Here is a 19,068-nt window from a genome sequence, read left to right on the forward strand (position 1 = left end):
AATTCTACCACAGGGGATCGACTAAAATGTGAACCACACCGACCGTGAACAGTCAGATCAAATACCAAGTTTCTTTGCCACCGGGAAGTCTTCAGAGTTGTGTATCATCACATCCACAGTAGTTCAGTTGGCAGAACGATTCGATTTGTAACTGTCTCTGAGAACTTGTGACGTCAGTTGTACGATTTCGGTTTCTTTTCTTTTTGGCATTAAAAATGCCTTACTCTTCACTATACGGGGCCGGGGGTCAATTAAAAGTTTCAAAAATAACCGCGTAACCTTTTTGTGTCATAATTTTGAACGTTAATAACTCAGTCATTTGTTGATGGATTGACATAATTTAACAACCAATCGATTCGAAAACTTTCAACTTAAGCATGTATGGAAACGTCGTTTCAGTATTTCAATAGCATACCATTGAAAAAATGGTTAGAATTGACCTATGTTTTCATCCACCAATCCCAGCTGAGAAAATTGACGTCATTTTCTTATTCGGCATAGGAGACTTTGCGTCATACATAAAAACACCGCATCATTCTGCGTAGTTCGAAGAGGAGAATCTATAAATATATGCTGCAAATCATTTCTTGATTTCAGTTGATGCTTGACTGCGAATGAAACAAGTAGCTCGTCCAGTGAGGTGAAGACTAGATTGTATATGCGTTCGCTTGTTGGATTGTCGCTTTTGCTTACTCTTCACTGTACGAGGCTTTGGTGTCAATTTAAAAAAAAAATGCGAAAGTAACCCCGTAACATATTTCTGTCATAATTTTGAACGCTTAGAACTCAGTCATTAGTTGATGAATTTATATAATTTAACTACCAATCGATTTGAAAACATTTAACTTAAACTTATGCGGTAACGTCATTTAAGTATTTAAATTGCATACCATTGAAAAATTGAATTGAGTTGACCTATGTTTTCACGAGCCAATGACAGTCTTAGTGAATGATGTCAAACTCTCGTCCGATTTGCGCAGTATGAACTATAGCACAAAAGGGAATCTATAAATATATGCCCGAATACATTTCTGCTTTAGTTTACCCATGGCTTATCTTGATTCTAGTTACCGGTAGCAGGCCAACTTAGAATTATCGGCGATAGATTTTTCGAACCTAATTTGAAGCGCTTGTATCTCTGTGATTTATTAATAAATTTTCCTCTTTTAACTTGATTTGAAAAAGTTTAAAAATGTTTTAATTTGTCAACGGGTAGTTTGCATACTGAAATCTACATTTACATACGAACAACACGGTGGCGCGCAAATAAATTCAGTATAAAGTTGCGTTATGATGATAACCATAGATCATTCTTTTTCATTAAATGTGGCTAAATACAAAGAACTATCTCCTAGCATAATTCCTTAAGCCCTATTGTTGAACTGAACAATAATCGTGTAACCTAATTGCATAGTAAGAAATTGATTTAGTCGTATAAAGCATAATATTTTGGTCTAATCTTGCTTCCAAGAATCTTATAGAAGGGATTCAGACTAAGTGTAGCAAAAATAATGCAATGCAAATCGTTATGCAGTATCGAGTTGAACAAATGAGGTCCCACCAGGAATAAAACCCTTCAAAAAATTCGGAACTTAGTACAAATAAGTTGCACAGACTCACATATATAGAATTATCAGGTGCAATAAAATACAGTATTAGAGATAAAATTAAGACAAGCTGATCTGCGATTTTACATGTTACATCATTTAAATCCTTACTAAACTCGGGTCCCGCCAGTTTCAGTTAAATTATCATTTACATCAATACAACAAGTGTCTTATCACTACATGCGTTGTAACAATTCGTTCATGTATTAATACAATCAAGTTACAATATGAACAAAATTAAGGAATTTAGATGTGTATGCATTGGTTCCTTAATATGCAAAAGTGAAAATCAATTAAAGTTATGCTGCCATTCTATTTTCAGACACTTTTCTAAGATTATCGAAGCTTTTAAACGAAGGATCATTAAAATTACACTATTACTGAGTTTATTGGTTGACGGTTATTCAAATTTTTCACATTCACATTTCTCGATTGAAATATTTTAAATCTTCTCTAATCGCTGTTTATAAAATGATTAAGTTTGTACGTTCTCTGTCTTGAAAATTATTATGAAATAAAATCGTTTCATTTGTCCAGATTTATATCTTGAGGTTGTTCGTATACAAAATTGATCTTTCAAGTAACTTTGAAATCGTCATAATTGACATTGATTTAAAATCTTTCAAATTTCAATTTTCAAATGTAAAAATTTGTTGAAGGCATAAAATAGAGTAGAATCAATTCTTAGAATCGGAAAGAATCTAATTGTCATTTTGATTCATTCGCCAAAAATCTAAACACTAAAAGTAGAGCAAGTTTGTAATTTGTGACTTTTAGTGCATCCACCATCATCTTTATTTTTGTATTTATTATGGGTACCTTAGAATTATTTCATTTTTAATGTAATCGTGATCGGTCGTGTCTTGCATACAACCCTCTAATTTTTGATTTTATCAGTCATAATTTCAGTCGGGTAATAATAGAAAAGTTCTATCTTAGGCGTGTTTTCTTGTGGCGTATGTATGACAACAGTGATTTTTTTCAGGTACTCATCCAAAAGTAATTTTTCTAGTCATTCTTGGTTTGGTTTTACTTGTGTAAGAGACAAACACGAAAACAATTGAAATCAAACAGTTTATTTGCGGCCCACAAGGTTCCACGAGAAAAAATAAAGACAAAAATTAAGTTTTGGGAATGAAGATGTGAATGATTATCTGTATTACTTTTATTAGTATTTGGTTCTATGATTGTTAGCAAAACTTGTCGGTCCTCTCACTCAATTAATAACTAAGCGATAAGATCTGTATTCTGGCCCTGAACACTGGATCTGATGATCGAACAAGGTTTCTGGATCAGAACCTGGATTCTGGACTGAGATTCTTTATCCGGATTTATTCAGGACTTGAATTTGAAACATGGATCTGGATTCTAGAACTGGACCGAGATTGTAAACCTGACCTCCTGATAGAGACCTTAACCTAGATTCTGAACCTGAACTTGAATTAGAAACGTGGGCTTGGACTTGTATCTTGGAACTTTTGACCGAGTTTCGGTAACTAAACTTTGAACCTAGACTGTGGACGTGAGATCTGTGTTTGGTGTCTTGACCAGTATTTTGTCCTTAAACTGGTAATTTGGACTGGATTCTGTACCTGAGTTCTGTAAGATTTCCTCAATTCTAAACTTGAACCTGACTTATTGACAGAGATTCTAAACCTAGATCAGGATTCTGAACCCCAGGGTCTGACAATGAATCTGGACATGCATTTTTAACCAGTATTCTGAAACAAAAGTTCTGAACCTGAAACAGCATTCTGCACTTTGATTCTATACATGGATTCGGATTGTAGACCTGAACCTGGTTTCTTGACTTGAACTACTGACGTAGATTTTGAGTCTAAATCAGGAACTGGATTCTGAACCCGGATTCAGGATTCTAAACAAGATTTTTTACTCTGACAAAGACTGTCCCAGAAAGTATGAACGCACTTTGATTTCGCTGTAAATAATTCACAAGTGTTAGATATTCAAATTTTATTCGATATACTGATAATATTAGACTACAACAACAGAATATTATTCTCAGCATTTGCTGTTTGCCATTGTAGACTAGCTGGCGCACCTTCTTGCGAACGTTCCTCATTAAATTCCGTACAGACTTCTTGGCGACAAGTTTTGACACTTTTTTCCAATCTTTTTCGAACTGTTGAATGCTTTCGGCTGCCGACATATGTTTCCTAAGATGTGCCTTCGTTAATGCCCAAAATTCCTCAATTGGTCGAAGTTGTGAGCAATTTGGTGGATTTATGTCTTTTGGGACGAAAGTGACATTTTTGGCAGTATACCATTCTACCGTTGATTTCGAGTAGTGGCAAGAAGCAAGATCTGGCCAGAAGAAAACAGGATCCTTGTGGCTTCGAATCATTGGTAGAAATCATTTTTGTAAACATTCCTTGATGTATATCTCGCTGTTCATTGAAGCAGTGGTGATGAAGGGTTTCGAAATCTTACCGCAGCTACAAATTGCTTGCCAGACCATAGCTTTCTTACCCAATTTTTCTACTTCAACCGATGTTTCGGACTGGTTTAACACTTGCCCTTCTCGCACCGTATAATATTGTGCTGCCGGCAAAGATTTGTAGTCGAGTTTCACGTAGGTTTCGTCGTCCATGATTATGTAGCTCAAATTTCCAGCAAGAATCGTATTGTACAGCTTTCGCACCCTCGGCCTGATCGATGTTTCTTGTTTCGGATTAAGTTTTGGTTGTTGCTGCTTCTTATAGGTTCGAAGATTCAAACGTTCTTTTGCCACATACCGAACTGAAACCTCCTTCTTTTGCTCGAACGCCTTCAGTATACGTTTATCAAACTGAGGGTTTGCAGGACCTTTTTTTCGACCCGTTTTCGGTTTATCCTCAAAGGTGTTATTCTCACCGAACTTCCCGATTGCATTTCGCACGGCTTTTCCACTTTCTCTTTTAATTTTTGCTATCTTTCTCAGTGACAGTCCGCGTTCTGTGCACCATTTGTACACAATTTTTCGACGTTGTTCTGCTGAAAGTCCACGCATTTCGAAACAAACTAATGAAAACGAATAAACAACTGCACAAGTGGTTAGAGAAGAGTGTAAAAAATAGGACGCAACCATAAAAATTGACAGATTTTGAACCATTGCGAAATGGCAGCGGTTTTTGGTTGCGTTCATACTTTCTGGTACAGTGTTTAATTTGACATGACTAAATTCAGGAACAGAACTCTGGACTTGGATTCTAGGTCCAAATTTTGTGGCATGATTAAGAACTTTAATTCGGGATCTGAGTTCTTTACCTGCATTCTGGATAAAGATTCTGACCTTGGATCTGTATTCTGACCCTGAACCAGTATTCTCTGCTTGAATTCAGAACCTGGACCTGAATGGAGTAACTTGACTTAGCCTCAGAATATGTATTTGAGATGGAATCGAATTTGAAAATGAATTAGAAATTACTTGAGCAAAGTAAATTATCATGTGCATATGGAATTCTTCCTTAAGTTCATCGAGATTCAGACAATTCACTTGAGCATACACCATGCCCTCATTGTTCGTCGATTTCTTATCATCGTACGTGACGTTTTAACATCGACTGTCTTAGCACTGTTCATAACATTAGCCCATGTTTACAAAACATCGTATGGATTGTGTAGTAATAGCAACGATAGTTACCAACGAACGGAACGGATTTCAATTAAAACACTGCAGTCGTTTGATGTGATTTGTCTGTATCATTAGTGCAGATAATCAAAATGATGTTAAGACGATCATTGTTTTCTCGATGCATAAGAGTCTCATCTATAAATTCACGGTAAATTTGCGTTGTAGGAACTGCTATAAAAATTATAAATATTGCCTGCATTATCCATCGATCTATCGTTTAATTAATAAACTATAATTACTTCCTCCACGATAGTAAATCGGGGAAAACAATGACATAACAAACCTGAAATTATTTCAGCTACCTAAGTCACAACGCACTTGCCGGAGACCAGCTGTATGATGTCGTGGTTGTCGGTGGGGGCCATGCCGGGACCGAAGCTTGCAGTGCCGCTGCACGGATGGGAGCAAGAACGCTACTGGTGACTCATAAAAAAGCAACCATCGGCGAGATGTCCTGCAATCCATCGTTCGGCGGAATCGGAAAAGGTCACCTGATTCGGGAAATCGATGCTCTGGATGGAGTGTGCGGGCGGTGCTGCGACAAAAGCGGCGTGCAGTATAAGGTGCTGAATAAGCGCCGAGGACCTGCGGTTTGGGGTCCACGGGCACAGATCGATCGGAATCTGTACAAAGCGGAAGTACAAACGGAGTTGGCTGCTACCGAGAATCTGGAAATTGTTGAATCCTCGGTCGAAGATATTATACTTGATAGAAGAGAGAACGAAATAACACCGCGAATTACGGGAATAAGTTTAAAGAATGGAGATGTGGTTAGAACGAAGACTTTAGTTATAACCACGGGGACATTTTTGCGGGGTCAGATAAACATTGGACTGCAAACAATGCCGGCTGGCCGGATAGGAGATGAACCGGCTATCGGATTGGCTAAAAGTCTCGAAGAGCTAGGCTTCCAATTATCGCGACTGAAAACCGGAACACCACCTCGGATTAAAGCATGCTCCATCGATTTCAGTTGCCTGGAACGTCAACCGGGAGACAATCCGCCTGTTCCGTTTTCTTTCCTAAACGAACGTGTATGGTTGAAGGCGCAAGAACAATTGGATTGCTTTCTGACGCAAACCAGTCAAGAAGTGAATGAAATTGTTCGAAGGAACCTTCACTGCAATCGTCATGTGACCGAAGAATTGACCGGCCCTCGATATTGTCCCTCAATAGAGTCGAAAGTTTTGCGATTTGGCAAAAAGACTCATCAAATTTGGTTGGAACCAGAAGGATTCGATAGTGAGTTGATCTATCCGAATGGGCTATCGTGTACTTTACCGGAGGAAGAACAAATTAAGTTGGTACGTTGTTTGCGTGGTTTGGAAAAGGCCGAAGTGGCCCGTCCCGGTTATGGCGTAGAGTACGATTTCGTTGACCCCAGAGAACTTTTCCCGACGCTTGAAACGAAACGAGTCGATGGATTGTTTTTCGCCGGACAGATAAATGGGACAACCGGATATGAGGAAGCGGCGGCTCAGGGCGTTTTAGCCGGAGCGAATGCTGCCGCAAAAGTGCTGGGACGAGATCGGCTGACCGTCAGCCGAACGGAAGGTTATCTAGGGGTGCTGGTGGACGATTTGACTACACTAGGAACGAACGAACCGTATCGAATGTTTACCAGCAGGGCAGAGTTTAGGCTTAGTTTACGTCCGGATAATGCCGACTTGAGGCTTACGGAGAAAGGATACCGGCTGGGGTTGGTTGCAGAAGAACGATACCAGCGTATGATTGCCATGAGAGATAAAATCGGTAGAGCCATTGAACTGTTGAGTGATGTAAAGAAGGGAAGTAACACGTGGCGACGGCAATTAGAGCTTCCACTGGGAAAAGCTAGTATCTCTAAAAGTGCATTCGAAATGCTGGCCATCTCAGTAGATAATATCACAACGGAACAGTTGTGTAATTTGGAACCCGCGGTGCTTGGCTGGATACGAGAAGATCCGGTGCTTTGTGAAAGATTGAAGGTAAAACCGTTTGCGTAGAAATAAATTGTCGAAGTTTAATATTTGATGCATTCAAATTTTGCAGATTGAGGCTTTGTACAGTCTGTCCATTCAAGAGCAAGCCAAAGAGGTTGAGGAAGTTCAAAAGCATGAGCTGCTGCAGATTCCTGGATCGATTGATTATCTGTCGTAAGTTTTTAGTGTTGGTTTTTTTTTTAGTTAGACAGAGCAGTGATCAGGGAGACAATTTTAGGTTCAATAATAATTTTTCTTCAAATGACTCGGTCCATAGCCATCCATCACCGGCATCAATGCATTTTTTTTAATTTTCTGGTCATGTCTGTCGAATTAGATTCGTTGTTTGGCACTCTTATAACATGTTCCCGATGCTGCTCAATTTCTCAAGCAGCTGGTCCCAATTTATTTATTTATTTATTTATTTATTAGGACAATGCTCATCAGACAATAAGTCTCAATGAACTAAACTAATTAAAAATGGTAATAACCAGCGACGGTGTAATTAAAATTAACATGCTTCTCGTACGATGATAGCTAATGACGGAACATTTCGAAACAGAGATCCATTTTGTTTCTTACATACCATTCGTAAAGCAGATTAACAAGAAGTTACAACCTACGGCCAGCAGTTTCTTTGCGAATAACGAGAAATATTTTCAAATCGTTAGCAAATTTATCACCTTGCCTTAGAACAACGACAGCATCGTTCACAAACAACGAAAAAAGAAGTGGTCCTAGAGTACTTCGCTGAGGAACTCCTGAGATGCTTACAAAGGATTCAGATACAGTATTTCCAATTTGTTCGACAATTTTACAGTTAACGAGATAAGTAGTTTATAGACTGTCTCTAATAACGTTTTGCCTGTTTGCGTATTTTCTTTAATTCCTTCACGAATGGACGAAGAATGTTAATATCACATACAGGAAACGGGTATAGCGTGATGGGTAAGTCAATGCTATTCATGCTGCCCACCTGGGTTCGATTCCCAACCCCGCAAGAGGTGAATGACCACAATGTTAAAACCTATATGATCGAAATAAAAAACAAAAAACAAGACGGGTGAGTAATGTCAGAGACATAACCGGATGACGTGAATACGAATAAAATGAATGGTTCAGTTTTTTGGCATTAAAAATGCCTTACTCTTCACTATACGGGGCCGGGGGTCAATTAAAAGTTTCAAAAATAACCGCGTAACCTTTTTGTGTCATAATTTTGAACGTTAATAACTCAGTCATTTGTTGATGGATTGACATAATTTAACAACCAATCGATTCGAAAACTTTCAACTTAAGCATGTATGGAAACGTCGTTTCAGTATTTCAATAGCATACCATTGAAAAAATGGTTAGAATTGACCTATGTTTTCATCCACCAATCCCAGCTGAGAAAATTGACGTCATTTTCTTATTCGGCATAGGAGACTTTGCGTCATACATAAAAACACCGCATCATTCTGCGTAGTTCGAAGAGGAGAATCTATAAATATATGCTGCAAATCATTTCTTGATTTCAGTTGATGCTTGACTGCGAATGAAACAAGTAGCTCGTCCAGTGAGGTGAAGACTAGATTGTATATGCGTTCGCTTGTTGGATTGTCGCTTTTGCTTACTCTTCACTGTACGAGGCTTTGGTGTCAATTTAAAAAAAAAATGCGAAAGTAACCCCGTAACATATTTCTGTCATAATTTTGAACGCTTAGAACTCAGTCATTAGTTGATGAATTTATATAATTTAACTACCAATCGATTTGAAAACATTTAACTTAAACTTATGCGGTAACGTCATTTAAGTATTTAAATTGCATACCATTGAAAAATTGAATTGAGTTGACCTATGTTTTCACGAGCCAATGACAGTCTTAGTGAATGATGTCAAACTCTCGTCCGATTTGCGCAGTATGAACTATAGCACAAAAGGGAATCTATAAATATATGCCCGAATACATTTCTGCTTTAGTTTACCCATGGCTTATCTTGATTCTAGTTACCGGTAGCAGGCCAACTTAGAATTATCGGCGATAGATTTTTCGAACCTAATTTGAAGCGCTTGTATCTCTGTGATTTATTAATAAATTTTCCTCTTTTAACTTGATTTGAAAAAGTTTAAAAATGTTTTAATTTGTCAACGGGTAGTTTGCATACTGAAATCTACATTTACATACGAACAACACGGTGGCGCGCAAATAAATTCAGTATAAAGTTGCGTTATGATGATAACCATAGATCATTCTTTTTCATTAAATGTGGCTAAATACAAAGAACTATCTCCTAGCATAATTCCTTAAGCCCTATTGTTGAACTGAACAATAATCGTGTAACCTAATTGCATAGTAAGAAATTGATTTAGTCGTATAAAGCATAATATTTTGGTCTAATCTTGCTTCCAAGAATCTTATAGAAGGGATTCAGACTAAGTGTAGCAAAAATAATGCAATGCAAATCGTTATGCAGTATCGAGTTGAACAAATGAGGTCCCACCAGGAATAAAACCCTTCAAAAAATTCGGAACTTAGTACAAATAAGTTGCACAGACTCACATATATAGAATTATCAGGTGCAATAAAATACAGTATTAGAGATAAAATTAAGACAAGCTGATCTGCGATTTTACATGTTACATCATTTAAATCCTTACTAAACTCGGGTCCCGCCAGTTTCAGTTAAATTATCATTTACATCAATACAACAAGTGTCTTATCACTACATGCGTTGTAACAATTCGTTCATGTATTAATACAATCAAGTTACAATATGAACAAAATTAAGGAATTTAGATGTGTATGCATTGGTTCCTTAATATGCAAAAGTGAAAATCAATTAAAGTTATGCTGCCATTCTATTTTCAGACACTTTTCTAAGATTATCGAAGCTTTTAAACGAAGGATCATTAAAATTACACTATTACTGAGTTTATTGGTTGACGGTTATTCAAATTTTTCACATTCACATTTCTCGATTGAAATATTTTAAATCTTCTCTAATCGCTGTTTATAAAATGATTAAGTTTGTACGTTCTCTGTCTTGAAAATTATTATGAAATAAAATCGTTTCATTTGTCCAGATTTATATCTTGAGGTTGTTCGTATACAAAATTGATCTTTCAAGTAACTTTGAAATCGTCATAATTGACATTGATTTAAAATCTTTCAAATTTCAATTTTCAAATGTAAAAATTTGTTGAAGGCATAAAATAGAGTAGAATCAATTCTTAGAATCGGAAAGAATCTAATTGTCATTTTGATTCATTCGCCAAAAATCTAAACACTAAAAGTAGAGCAAGTTTGTAATTTGTGACTTTTAGTGCATCCACCATCATCTTTATTTTTGTATTTATTATGGGTACCTTAGAATTATTTCATTTTTAATGTAATCGTGATCGGTCGTGTCTTGCATACAACCCTCTAATTTTTCATCAAGACAATGCACCCTGCCACAAGTCGATGAAAACAATGGCGAAATTGAACGAATTGGGCTTTGATCTGCTTCCCCACCCCCCATACTCGCCAGATTTAGCCCCCAGTGACTAAAGGCCATCGCTGAAACTGAAGCTTATTTTGAAGCGAAAGATAATTTTTTTTATAAACATGGTATTGAAAAATTGGAAAAACGTTGGAACCATTGTATCACCCTAAAAGGTGATTATGTTGATGAATGAAAAAAATTTTGCAAAAAAAATGTTGTTTCCATTGTTAGTCTCGGGACTTATTGATCCATGTGTTACATACATTCGTGACCTTTGATAACGTATAAAAAGAGAATGATTGTTGGTAGAACTACATGCAAGAAGTACTCACTATTATTGAATCTGTAATCTGTAGCTCTCATATTATATTCGAAGAAACATACGAAGGTTCAGAAGAACGAATCCAAAAAGGTTTAAACCGGGATAAAATAAATGATGTGTAAAAAAGTAGAACGAAAGAACGGTTCAATAGAACGAATTCTTTCGGTAGAACTATTAAGTTTTGAGCGGTTCTTTGTAATGAACGGTTTTGCCCATCTCTAGAATACACTCCTAGTTCAAATCCTAAGAGTCCTAAGAACTACTGATTTTGCAGAAAGCGTTAACATGACTTATTTAGTGGTAGTCTTACAAAAGACTGAATAGTTCGGATAATAACAATTTCAATTTTCAAGGCTTTAAAATTAATTCTTAATTATTTGGCTTTCAAGTGACTGATGGTATTTCTGGCTACCTAGAAAACACTAACAATAAGCGAATTTGGGGTAAAAGCTGCACTTAAGAGAATTATTGAAGAGAACATGAAGTCTGAATAAAATGTGTTGATTTTTAGACAAAATTGCAAGAATGTTAATGCCTTAATTACTTCGTAAAATGCAAGACTTATCACTTTTATCATATCATGGCCAGCTGTGTTTCTTGTTTTATCCTTTTTTACCTGGATTTTATTTGAAATAATCAAAAAGATTGAATTTTTATATTGAAGAGCTAGTACATACAAATAACATTAGGACCAAAGTAACAGACAAAATAAAGATGGAATACACACGGAAAGACCGATATCAGCATTTTGGCGAAAAAATTAGTTGATTTTCTGATTTTAGTTAGTTATTTTTTGAGACAACTAAAAAAATCTTACTTTTGCTAATTTAGATTTTTTAATTCTAATTTCCTTGATAATAATAAAATATTTATTGAAATGGCTATTTTTTTAGTTGAATTCACCAATTGTCATTTCTTAGCTAAGGCACACTTCATATCCATTCAACTAATTTTTTAGTTGAATTAGAGAAATAAAACGTTGTTTTCAACCAACATGAATAGTTGAATTGGTTTCTGCAATTTGCAGCTATATGGCGCTCTGTCGCCGAAATAACGCACCGTAATGACTACTAGCCACTAGATGGCACACTACTACCGAAAAAAATTTCAGTCGCGGTTGTCTTTTCTATATTGGCAGGTATAAATACGATGGTGTATTGGAGAAAAACACATAAGCGAAACATAAACTTCTTTTTGAACATTTTTCTTCTAAATCACTGTTTTCTTCATTCGACTTCGCGAAATCGACTCTCTCACTGAAAACTTTGAGCACTCGGAAAATAAAAACCGAATACAAGTAGTACATCGAACGGCGTGGCCCGGAAGGTTGGAAGATAGAAAAAACATCATTTGACATGTACAATTAGAGTGCAACATTCGAAACTCAATTCACTGTTCCGCGTAAAAACATTATTACGCACAATCGCTTCAAATGCGCACAAATTCTGAATAAATACACTTTCCACTAACAGTTTACGTCATTTTTACATACCGGTTTAGAAATTTATATATGGATATATCGTAACACATGCATAAAACAACTAAACAATTTGCAAGCAGTTTCAACAAGACTGTCCCTTTTAGCTTTTTATTGGATTGTTTTGTTTTGACACTTCTCATGAATTTTGTGGCTAATAAACTGGTGATAGATAAATAGAAACAAATTTTCTGATTTCAAAAACAAAATTAGTTGTCAATGAGAATTTCGTGTTGGATTGAGATATTGCTGGTTTGTGTCCAGAATATTCGCCAACTAAACACATTCTCTAAAAATAAGAGTTTTTTCAGCAAATAAATTCTCAATTTTAACTAATTTTATAGTTATTTTGGAAATTTTGTTGTTAAAATCAACTAATTCAAAAACAGTAATACGAATTAGGCGCAGAGCTAATTTCGGTCGTTCCGTGCATTGAGCTGGGTGGTACTGTTGGTTCTAAAGATGAATATTTGGACAAATTGTGGATGAGATTTATAAACGTCGTTCCAAGGATTATTTAAATCTTAAATCTTCTATTAAGCAAATCCTCATACTCAAACAAAAACGTTTTGAAAGTATTGTAGCTCAGCGTTTTGTTGATAATGCTATATTGAATGCTGGGAGCGTAAGGAGGCTGTCGAACTGAAGAAACAGTTTCTAATCAAGATTAGAGTTTATATTGACACTCTGCATATCTCCACCTGTTCACCCTTTTCACAACCGGAAGTCGGATCCGGATGAAATTCGTATGGGACCACAAGGAAATCGGTTCAGCCATCTCTGAGAAAATTGATCGCTCAAAAACGTTACATACATACACAATTTCTGATCTTTACGAACTGATTCGAATAGTATATGACACTCAGCCCTCCGGGCCTTGGTCCCAAAATCGGGTTTCGCAGTGATTGCTTAACTTATCTACATGAGAAATCCAAGAACGACTTCTTCCCATTGTTATGTGCACTTGGCATAATGAATATTTCCTATTTCTAAATCGAGATACTCAAAAAATACTTTATTTCTCAACTCTCGATGTTCTTTTAGATATGGAATTGTTTTTAGAAATATTGAAAAAAAATACTGAACATAGGCGATTTGAGCCTGTTCTAAAAACCGGGAATTTTTTGTCGCGCGCACCGGGAAAACCGGGAAATTGAAATCGGCGATTCACTTGCCACCCTGATATCTGGAACCAAATTCTGGATACTGGAACTAAAACTGAGCTGTGGACCTCAACCAACCGAAACGATGCCCCTGCTTCACTTCCTGTTCAGTCAACTGCGCAAACAAGAATGAACGGAATATATGAAGTGTTAATCTTTTCAGACCTATTCAGTAAGTAACGCAGAAATGAAATGTCGCTTACTACATCCAAACCTTCGGCTCGGGTACGAAAAAGGCTAACACGCGTCATAAGTTTTCTGCTTTGATACTCCTTGATACCAAACCTTTCAGAAAACTTTAGTTTTGAATAATTTGTGATTATGTCAAAGAACTGAGAATGTTATCATAAATTGATGATCATATTTCAGATGACATGTAGCGAAAATGATGTTGATACGTTAGATACAACGAGAGATATACTCGATCAAAAACTTATCACTCTCTCAGAGGATACATTTTGAATAGGCGCCCCATAATAAAGAAAGTCGTATTCACGACAAAATATCACATTTATTATGTAAACATTGTTTAAATAGTGGAAAAAATAAGTTCAAACACGAAACATCCAAAATCAACCGAATCTACAAATAGACCCTGTTGCACGTTTGCTAGTCTATGATAATCCATGAGCGGAGACACATCGAGTGCGCAGAACGCCATCTACGTCAAGGTAATGAAACTACACCCGACATTATTCAACTGGTGCTACAGTCAAAGGCGAATATGAGGTTCCGTTCCTCAAACCTAAACACAGAAAAAACAACAACTAGTTCTTCTGTGTTGGACATTCGCAGTGTGAGTTTCGTTTCAACAAGAGCGATTGCGTCATCCAGCTGCTGGTCGTTTGCAGTGGAGAAAAAGAAAACGAAAAGTGGACAACGATGGGGAACATTATACAAGATCAGCCATTCTAAGGGTTCTGAATGTTATGTAAAGAACTATTAAGAATCAATCTTTTCAAATCATCAGTTTATTGCAAATCTAGAATAGTTTGATTAGCTTCGTGCACTTTTCGCAGTGCGAAATTCGCATCAAACGAGCGCAAATAAAGCTAGCGTTTGACTGTTTCGTGTTTGAGAGAAATGTTCGGAACAGTGTTTAATGTCGTAGAGATTTCCACAATTTGGCCCTTCTGAAACCTGCGAATGAATCCCGTATAGCATTTTGATAGTTTCTTTCCCTCAGATATTTATTTATTCATTTATTCATTTATTTTCCATCCGACCTACATTGGTCTTCATGAAAAAGTGTATGGATGGGAAAAGCGCATTTGAAAATCAGCAATCTTCAAATGCGCGCAAAAACCCATCATCTTTTCTACTTTTTCACAAACATACATGCTTACATAAATACATTTTCACAATCTTAAATCGGTTAATTCTGACTATACTCTGTACGTTGAAAATCGAGCCTCAAGAAATCCCACGCTCTAATGCTTCTCAGAGGAACATTAATATGTATTTGAGAGAGAGTCTCTGAATAAGGAGTGTATCGAAAAGTAGTTAACAACATTGATTATTGAATAAAAAAGCGAAAAAACATATTTTGAAATCAGTTTTCGATATATTCTAGAAAACTTACATTTTTATGCATTTTACTGATTATATTGAAAAAAATCCTAGTTTCTGTGAAACGCTCGCACTTTGGACTTGACATTCTTTATTAAATTCTGCACAGTTACTTTTGTGACTTTCCTGGTGGCAGCTGTCCAGTTTTTTTTTGAACTCCTGCATGCTTTGGGACACTGTACCTTCCATCCGAAAGTGCCGCTTGACAATTGCCCAATACCTTTCAATTGCCCGAAGATCCGGGCAGTTCGGTGGGTTGAAGTTCTTTTCTACGAATTGTACATTATTTTTTGACAACCACTATAGAATGGAGTTGGCGTAGTGGGCTGAGGCCAAATCCGGCCAGAAGAGAGGAGGAGCCTTATGCTTTCTGTACAGTGGCAGAATTCTCTTCTTCAAACATTCTTCCTCGTACACCTTGGCGTTAATTGTGCCCTTCTTCCCGCGGACCCACACGAAGAATGTGACCACCATCGATGCATACCAACGTCACCAGGCACCAACATCACCAACCGACCAGCCTCTACCGATGACTAGTTGGAAAATATGATCATGAAATTGAAAATATTAGTTTACTCTAATCTTAAGTAGTATAAAAATGACCTCGGCATCTTGTAGCTTAACGCAGTGTGCCTTAATATATGTTATTGAATAAAAAAAAATTGTGCCCTTCGTGAAGAAAATCGACAACCGCAAACCACAGGTACAAATTGCTTGCCAGACCAACACCTTCTGCCCAAACTTTTCCATTGCCACCGTGGTGTCAGCGTCGTCCAGGCCCTGGTACACCGATTTCGTATAATATTGCGGTCCGGGCAGCGCTCGAGAGTCTTCCTTGGCGTAGGTTCCGTCGTCGATCAGGATGCATCCGTCTTTATTCTGTAGAATCCGGTTATACAGTTTTCGCGCTCTTGTTTTGGCCTGAACTTGCTATACCAGGGACTTTTTCGGCACCTTCTATTTCTTGTACAGGGAGTTCCGAACTTTGATCCGTTGAATCATCCTGATGCTGGTGTTGAACTGCTTGGCCAAATCCCGCGTCGACGCCGATGGGTTTTTCCTGATGTACTCAACCACTTTTAAGTCCCGGCCGGGCTGGCTCGGACTCGTTTTCCTACCGGATCGGGGCAAATCCTTCATGGAAAGGGTCTTACCGAACTTCTCGATAATATTTTTGACACTGGTGTGGTGCACTTTCACCCGTTTTGCAATTTCGTTGTACGTGACACCACTTTCTGAGCACCAAGTGTGCAGAATTTTCTTTCGCGTTTCCGGATCAATTCGACTCATCATTGAAAAGATAAACCGTACCGAAACCAATCGATTGCGCAACTGTTATTGACATGTAAACAAACATGTCACCGCAAAACACGCTGCAAAAAATTAAGCCATTTCAAAGTAATAACTGTTTGAATGTTAGTGTGTCCATACCGAGCAAACGACAGCGATCGGTGTATGGTGGCAGTTCTAACGGATCACGATCTAAGGCAGTTCTAACGGATTAGAGATCTAAGATCAAATCGGAGGAATCGCGCTTGTACTGCTTCGATTCTATTGATCCAAACGCTCACGTATGGGCTCCAAATATGTACTGATGCTTCCAGGACAGACCGAACTAGCGAATAATATAATGCTTGCAAGCAGTAGGGATCGTTAAACTCTTTGGCGATCCTTTCAATGATGCCAAGGCCTGAGCTATTATATGAACGTAATAATGTCTAAAGGAAAGTTGAGACTCCAGAGGCACGCCGAGATTTTTGAAGACTGATATTCTTTCAAGTGTTCTACCAGAGATGCTGTAATTCCAAAGTATTGGACTTTTCTTATGAAATACATGAGCGAAAGTACGACTTGTGATCCGATTATATTTATGCAATGATTTCTTTTAGGTCAAGGCTCAAACTTACAAATGACTTTGACTGGTGCCCTACTCCCTGGAATACAAACGTAATCATCCGTAACAAAAAAGTCTTTTCCAGAACTCCAAAAGTAACGTAAAGAACTTATTTAAAAAAAAACTGTCTTAAGCTGCCGCTCTAATTCCTAGAATACAAACGCAATTTTCCGAAACCAAATGGTCCTTTCTAGGACTACAAAATCTTAAACGGTCATACGATGTCAAATCAGTCGATATCTAAACATATCTGGGATGCAGTCTTACGTCAATTTCGCGGCTGTCTCTTACATTACTTACTCCATGTTTTTTTTTATAATGAAAAGTACCTGGGTTGGCGGTTCAATGCATAAGTCGATGGTCTTACAAGCCAGTTGTCGTATATTCGAGCTCCGATCTGGGAAGATTCTTAGTGTCAGTAGTATCGTAGCACCAGCCATGCAAAATGGTTCTGTATATGTTATGGATCTGTTGCAAAGTCTGTTGAAACAGAAAGGCCAAATTCCACAAAAGGAATGTAGTACTTTTCTATGAAAAGTTGACAAAAATAATCTGCATAGCACCCAGTCGGCCCCATTCTGTTGAAATTCCCTTAACATAATTAGGATTTAAAAATGCCGAAAAAAGTATTTTCTAGTTGATTCGCTCTCTAACAACTCTTCACACGATTCAATCACTGCCATCAAAGAGAGACGGATATCATCGCAGCAACAGAAAACCGTCATGGTTCATTTAACATAGAACGGACACCAGTGCGAAAGCGAATTTCTCTCGATGACCTGTCTGCGCAACACTAGTTAACACGCTGCTGTGGGGATTCTCTCTGAAGCAACAAACGGTTGCTTATTCTCGTTTTGCAGTTGATAATTGCGATAGTATCATTTTACTAGTTTATTCTAACTATGTGCACATAAACTTTGTATAAGTTGTGTATATGAAAATGTCTTTGAATGTTCTACAAAAGGGGTTTGAAATATTTATACCTAGTATCAGAATTATCAAGTCGATTCGATTTTCTGTGATAATTATCAACTTGCGATTCTCTCTTCGTAAATTCCACACAGCACCAATCATTATCAGACTGTAATTTTTTTAAAAGGGCCATGAAATTCTCAGAGTATGAAGTGGAGCGAAGAAATGTAGAAAAATTCTCTCGCGGTTCATGCATTGAGAGACTCGAGTTGTTGTAGCATCTTCTACCGGATTGAAAATGTTGTATACAATACAGAGAAATATCGAGCAACTTCTGTCAAATTATCGGCAATCAACAACACTGATTCTACCAGAGTCTTTTCTACCAGAAGACTTAATCGTGGGATCATACAGTTTGCACCATCTGGCCAAATCGTAAAGTTCTACATAACCCTACTGAAGTGAACAGGGAGACTGCACTAAAAAGTACCTAATTTTTGTCTATATGATTCAGATACGGCCCTTAATCTTGATCAAAAATTCAACCATTTGTTTCACTGTTTCTGCTAACTGCTAACCCACAGTTGTCCTCTGTTGCTGCTCTCAATAATTTTTTTCTATATTCATATCACCTTGAATTGCAGGAAATCTCTAAATCTTTCTTTTGAAGAACAGGAAAAGTTAGTGAATATTCAGCCACAAACGGTAAGTTCCTATTAAAGCTTCCGAGAAGAATGCTTCGCTCGAAATTTTTCCTTAATCGTTGACTACTTTCAGATTGCTGCTGCCAGTCGAATCCAAGGCATCACGCCGTCGACCATCGTCCGGTTGGTGAGGTTTGTCAAACAGTACGAAATGACGGCTCAATGTTGAAAGGGACTAGGGAAAATGTTTGAACTTTGTACAAAGCCAAAAAGAAACAAACAAAAACACAGTATATAGTCAGTCGTGAATAAATAAATAATTATATATATACATAAAATTCTCACTCTCATAAAACTCTATCAATTTGTTCGGTTAACAATTTCAAAAAAAAAGCTTAGTGTAAAAATAAAGTAACA

At 37.2% G+C, this 19,068-nt stretch overlaps 1 protein-coding gene across 1 annotated transcript; it reads left to right on the forward strand.

Annotated features, from left to right (window-relative positions):
* Nucleotides 1–5,186: 5,186 nt before the first annotated feature.
* Nucleotides 5,187–19,021, forward strand: LOC131435529 (protein MTO1 homolog, mitochondrial). The gene is made up of 5 exons (XM_058603521.1): nt 5,187–5,389; nt 5,540–7,208; nt 7,273–7,376; nt 18,652–18,712; nt 18,785–19,021. Exons 1-5 carry the CDS (start codon nt 5,331–5,333, stop codon nt 18,878–18,880), a joined length of 1,989 nt encoding a protein of 662 aa, XP_058459504.1. The 5' UTR covers nt 5,187–5,330; the 3' UTR covers nt 18,881–19,021.
* Nucleotides 19,022–19,068: the final 47 nt, after the last annotated feature.

This window comes from Malaya genurostris, chromosome 3 (assembly GCF_030247185.1).
Source record: "Malaya genurostris strain Urasoe2022 chromosome 3, Malgen_1.1, whole genome shotgun sequence".
In the NCBI taxonomy this organism is placed as follows: Eukaryota; Metazoa; Arthropoda; class Insecta; order Diptera; family Culicidae; genus Malaya; species Malaya genurostris.

Coding starts and splice junctions, on each gene's coding strand:
- LOC131435529 (XM_058603521.1), top strand. CDS start 5,331: ATGATGTTAAGACGATCATTGTTTTCTCGATGCATAAGAGTCTCATCT. Junction 5,390..5,539: donor GTCTCATCTATAAATTCACG/GTAAATTTGCGT, acceptor AAATTATTTCAG/CTACCTAAGTCACAACGCAC. Junction 7,377..18,651: donor GGATCGATTGATTATCTGTC/GTAAGTTTTTAG, acceptor CTTGAATTGCAG/GAAATCTCTAAATCTTTCTT.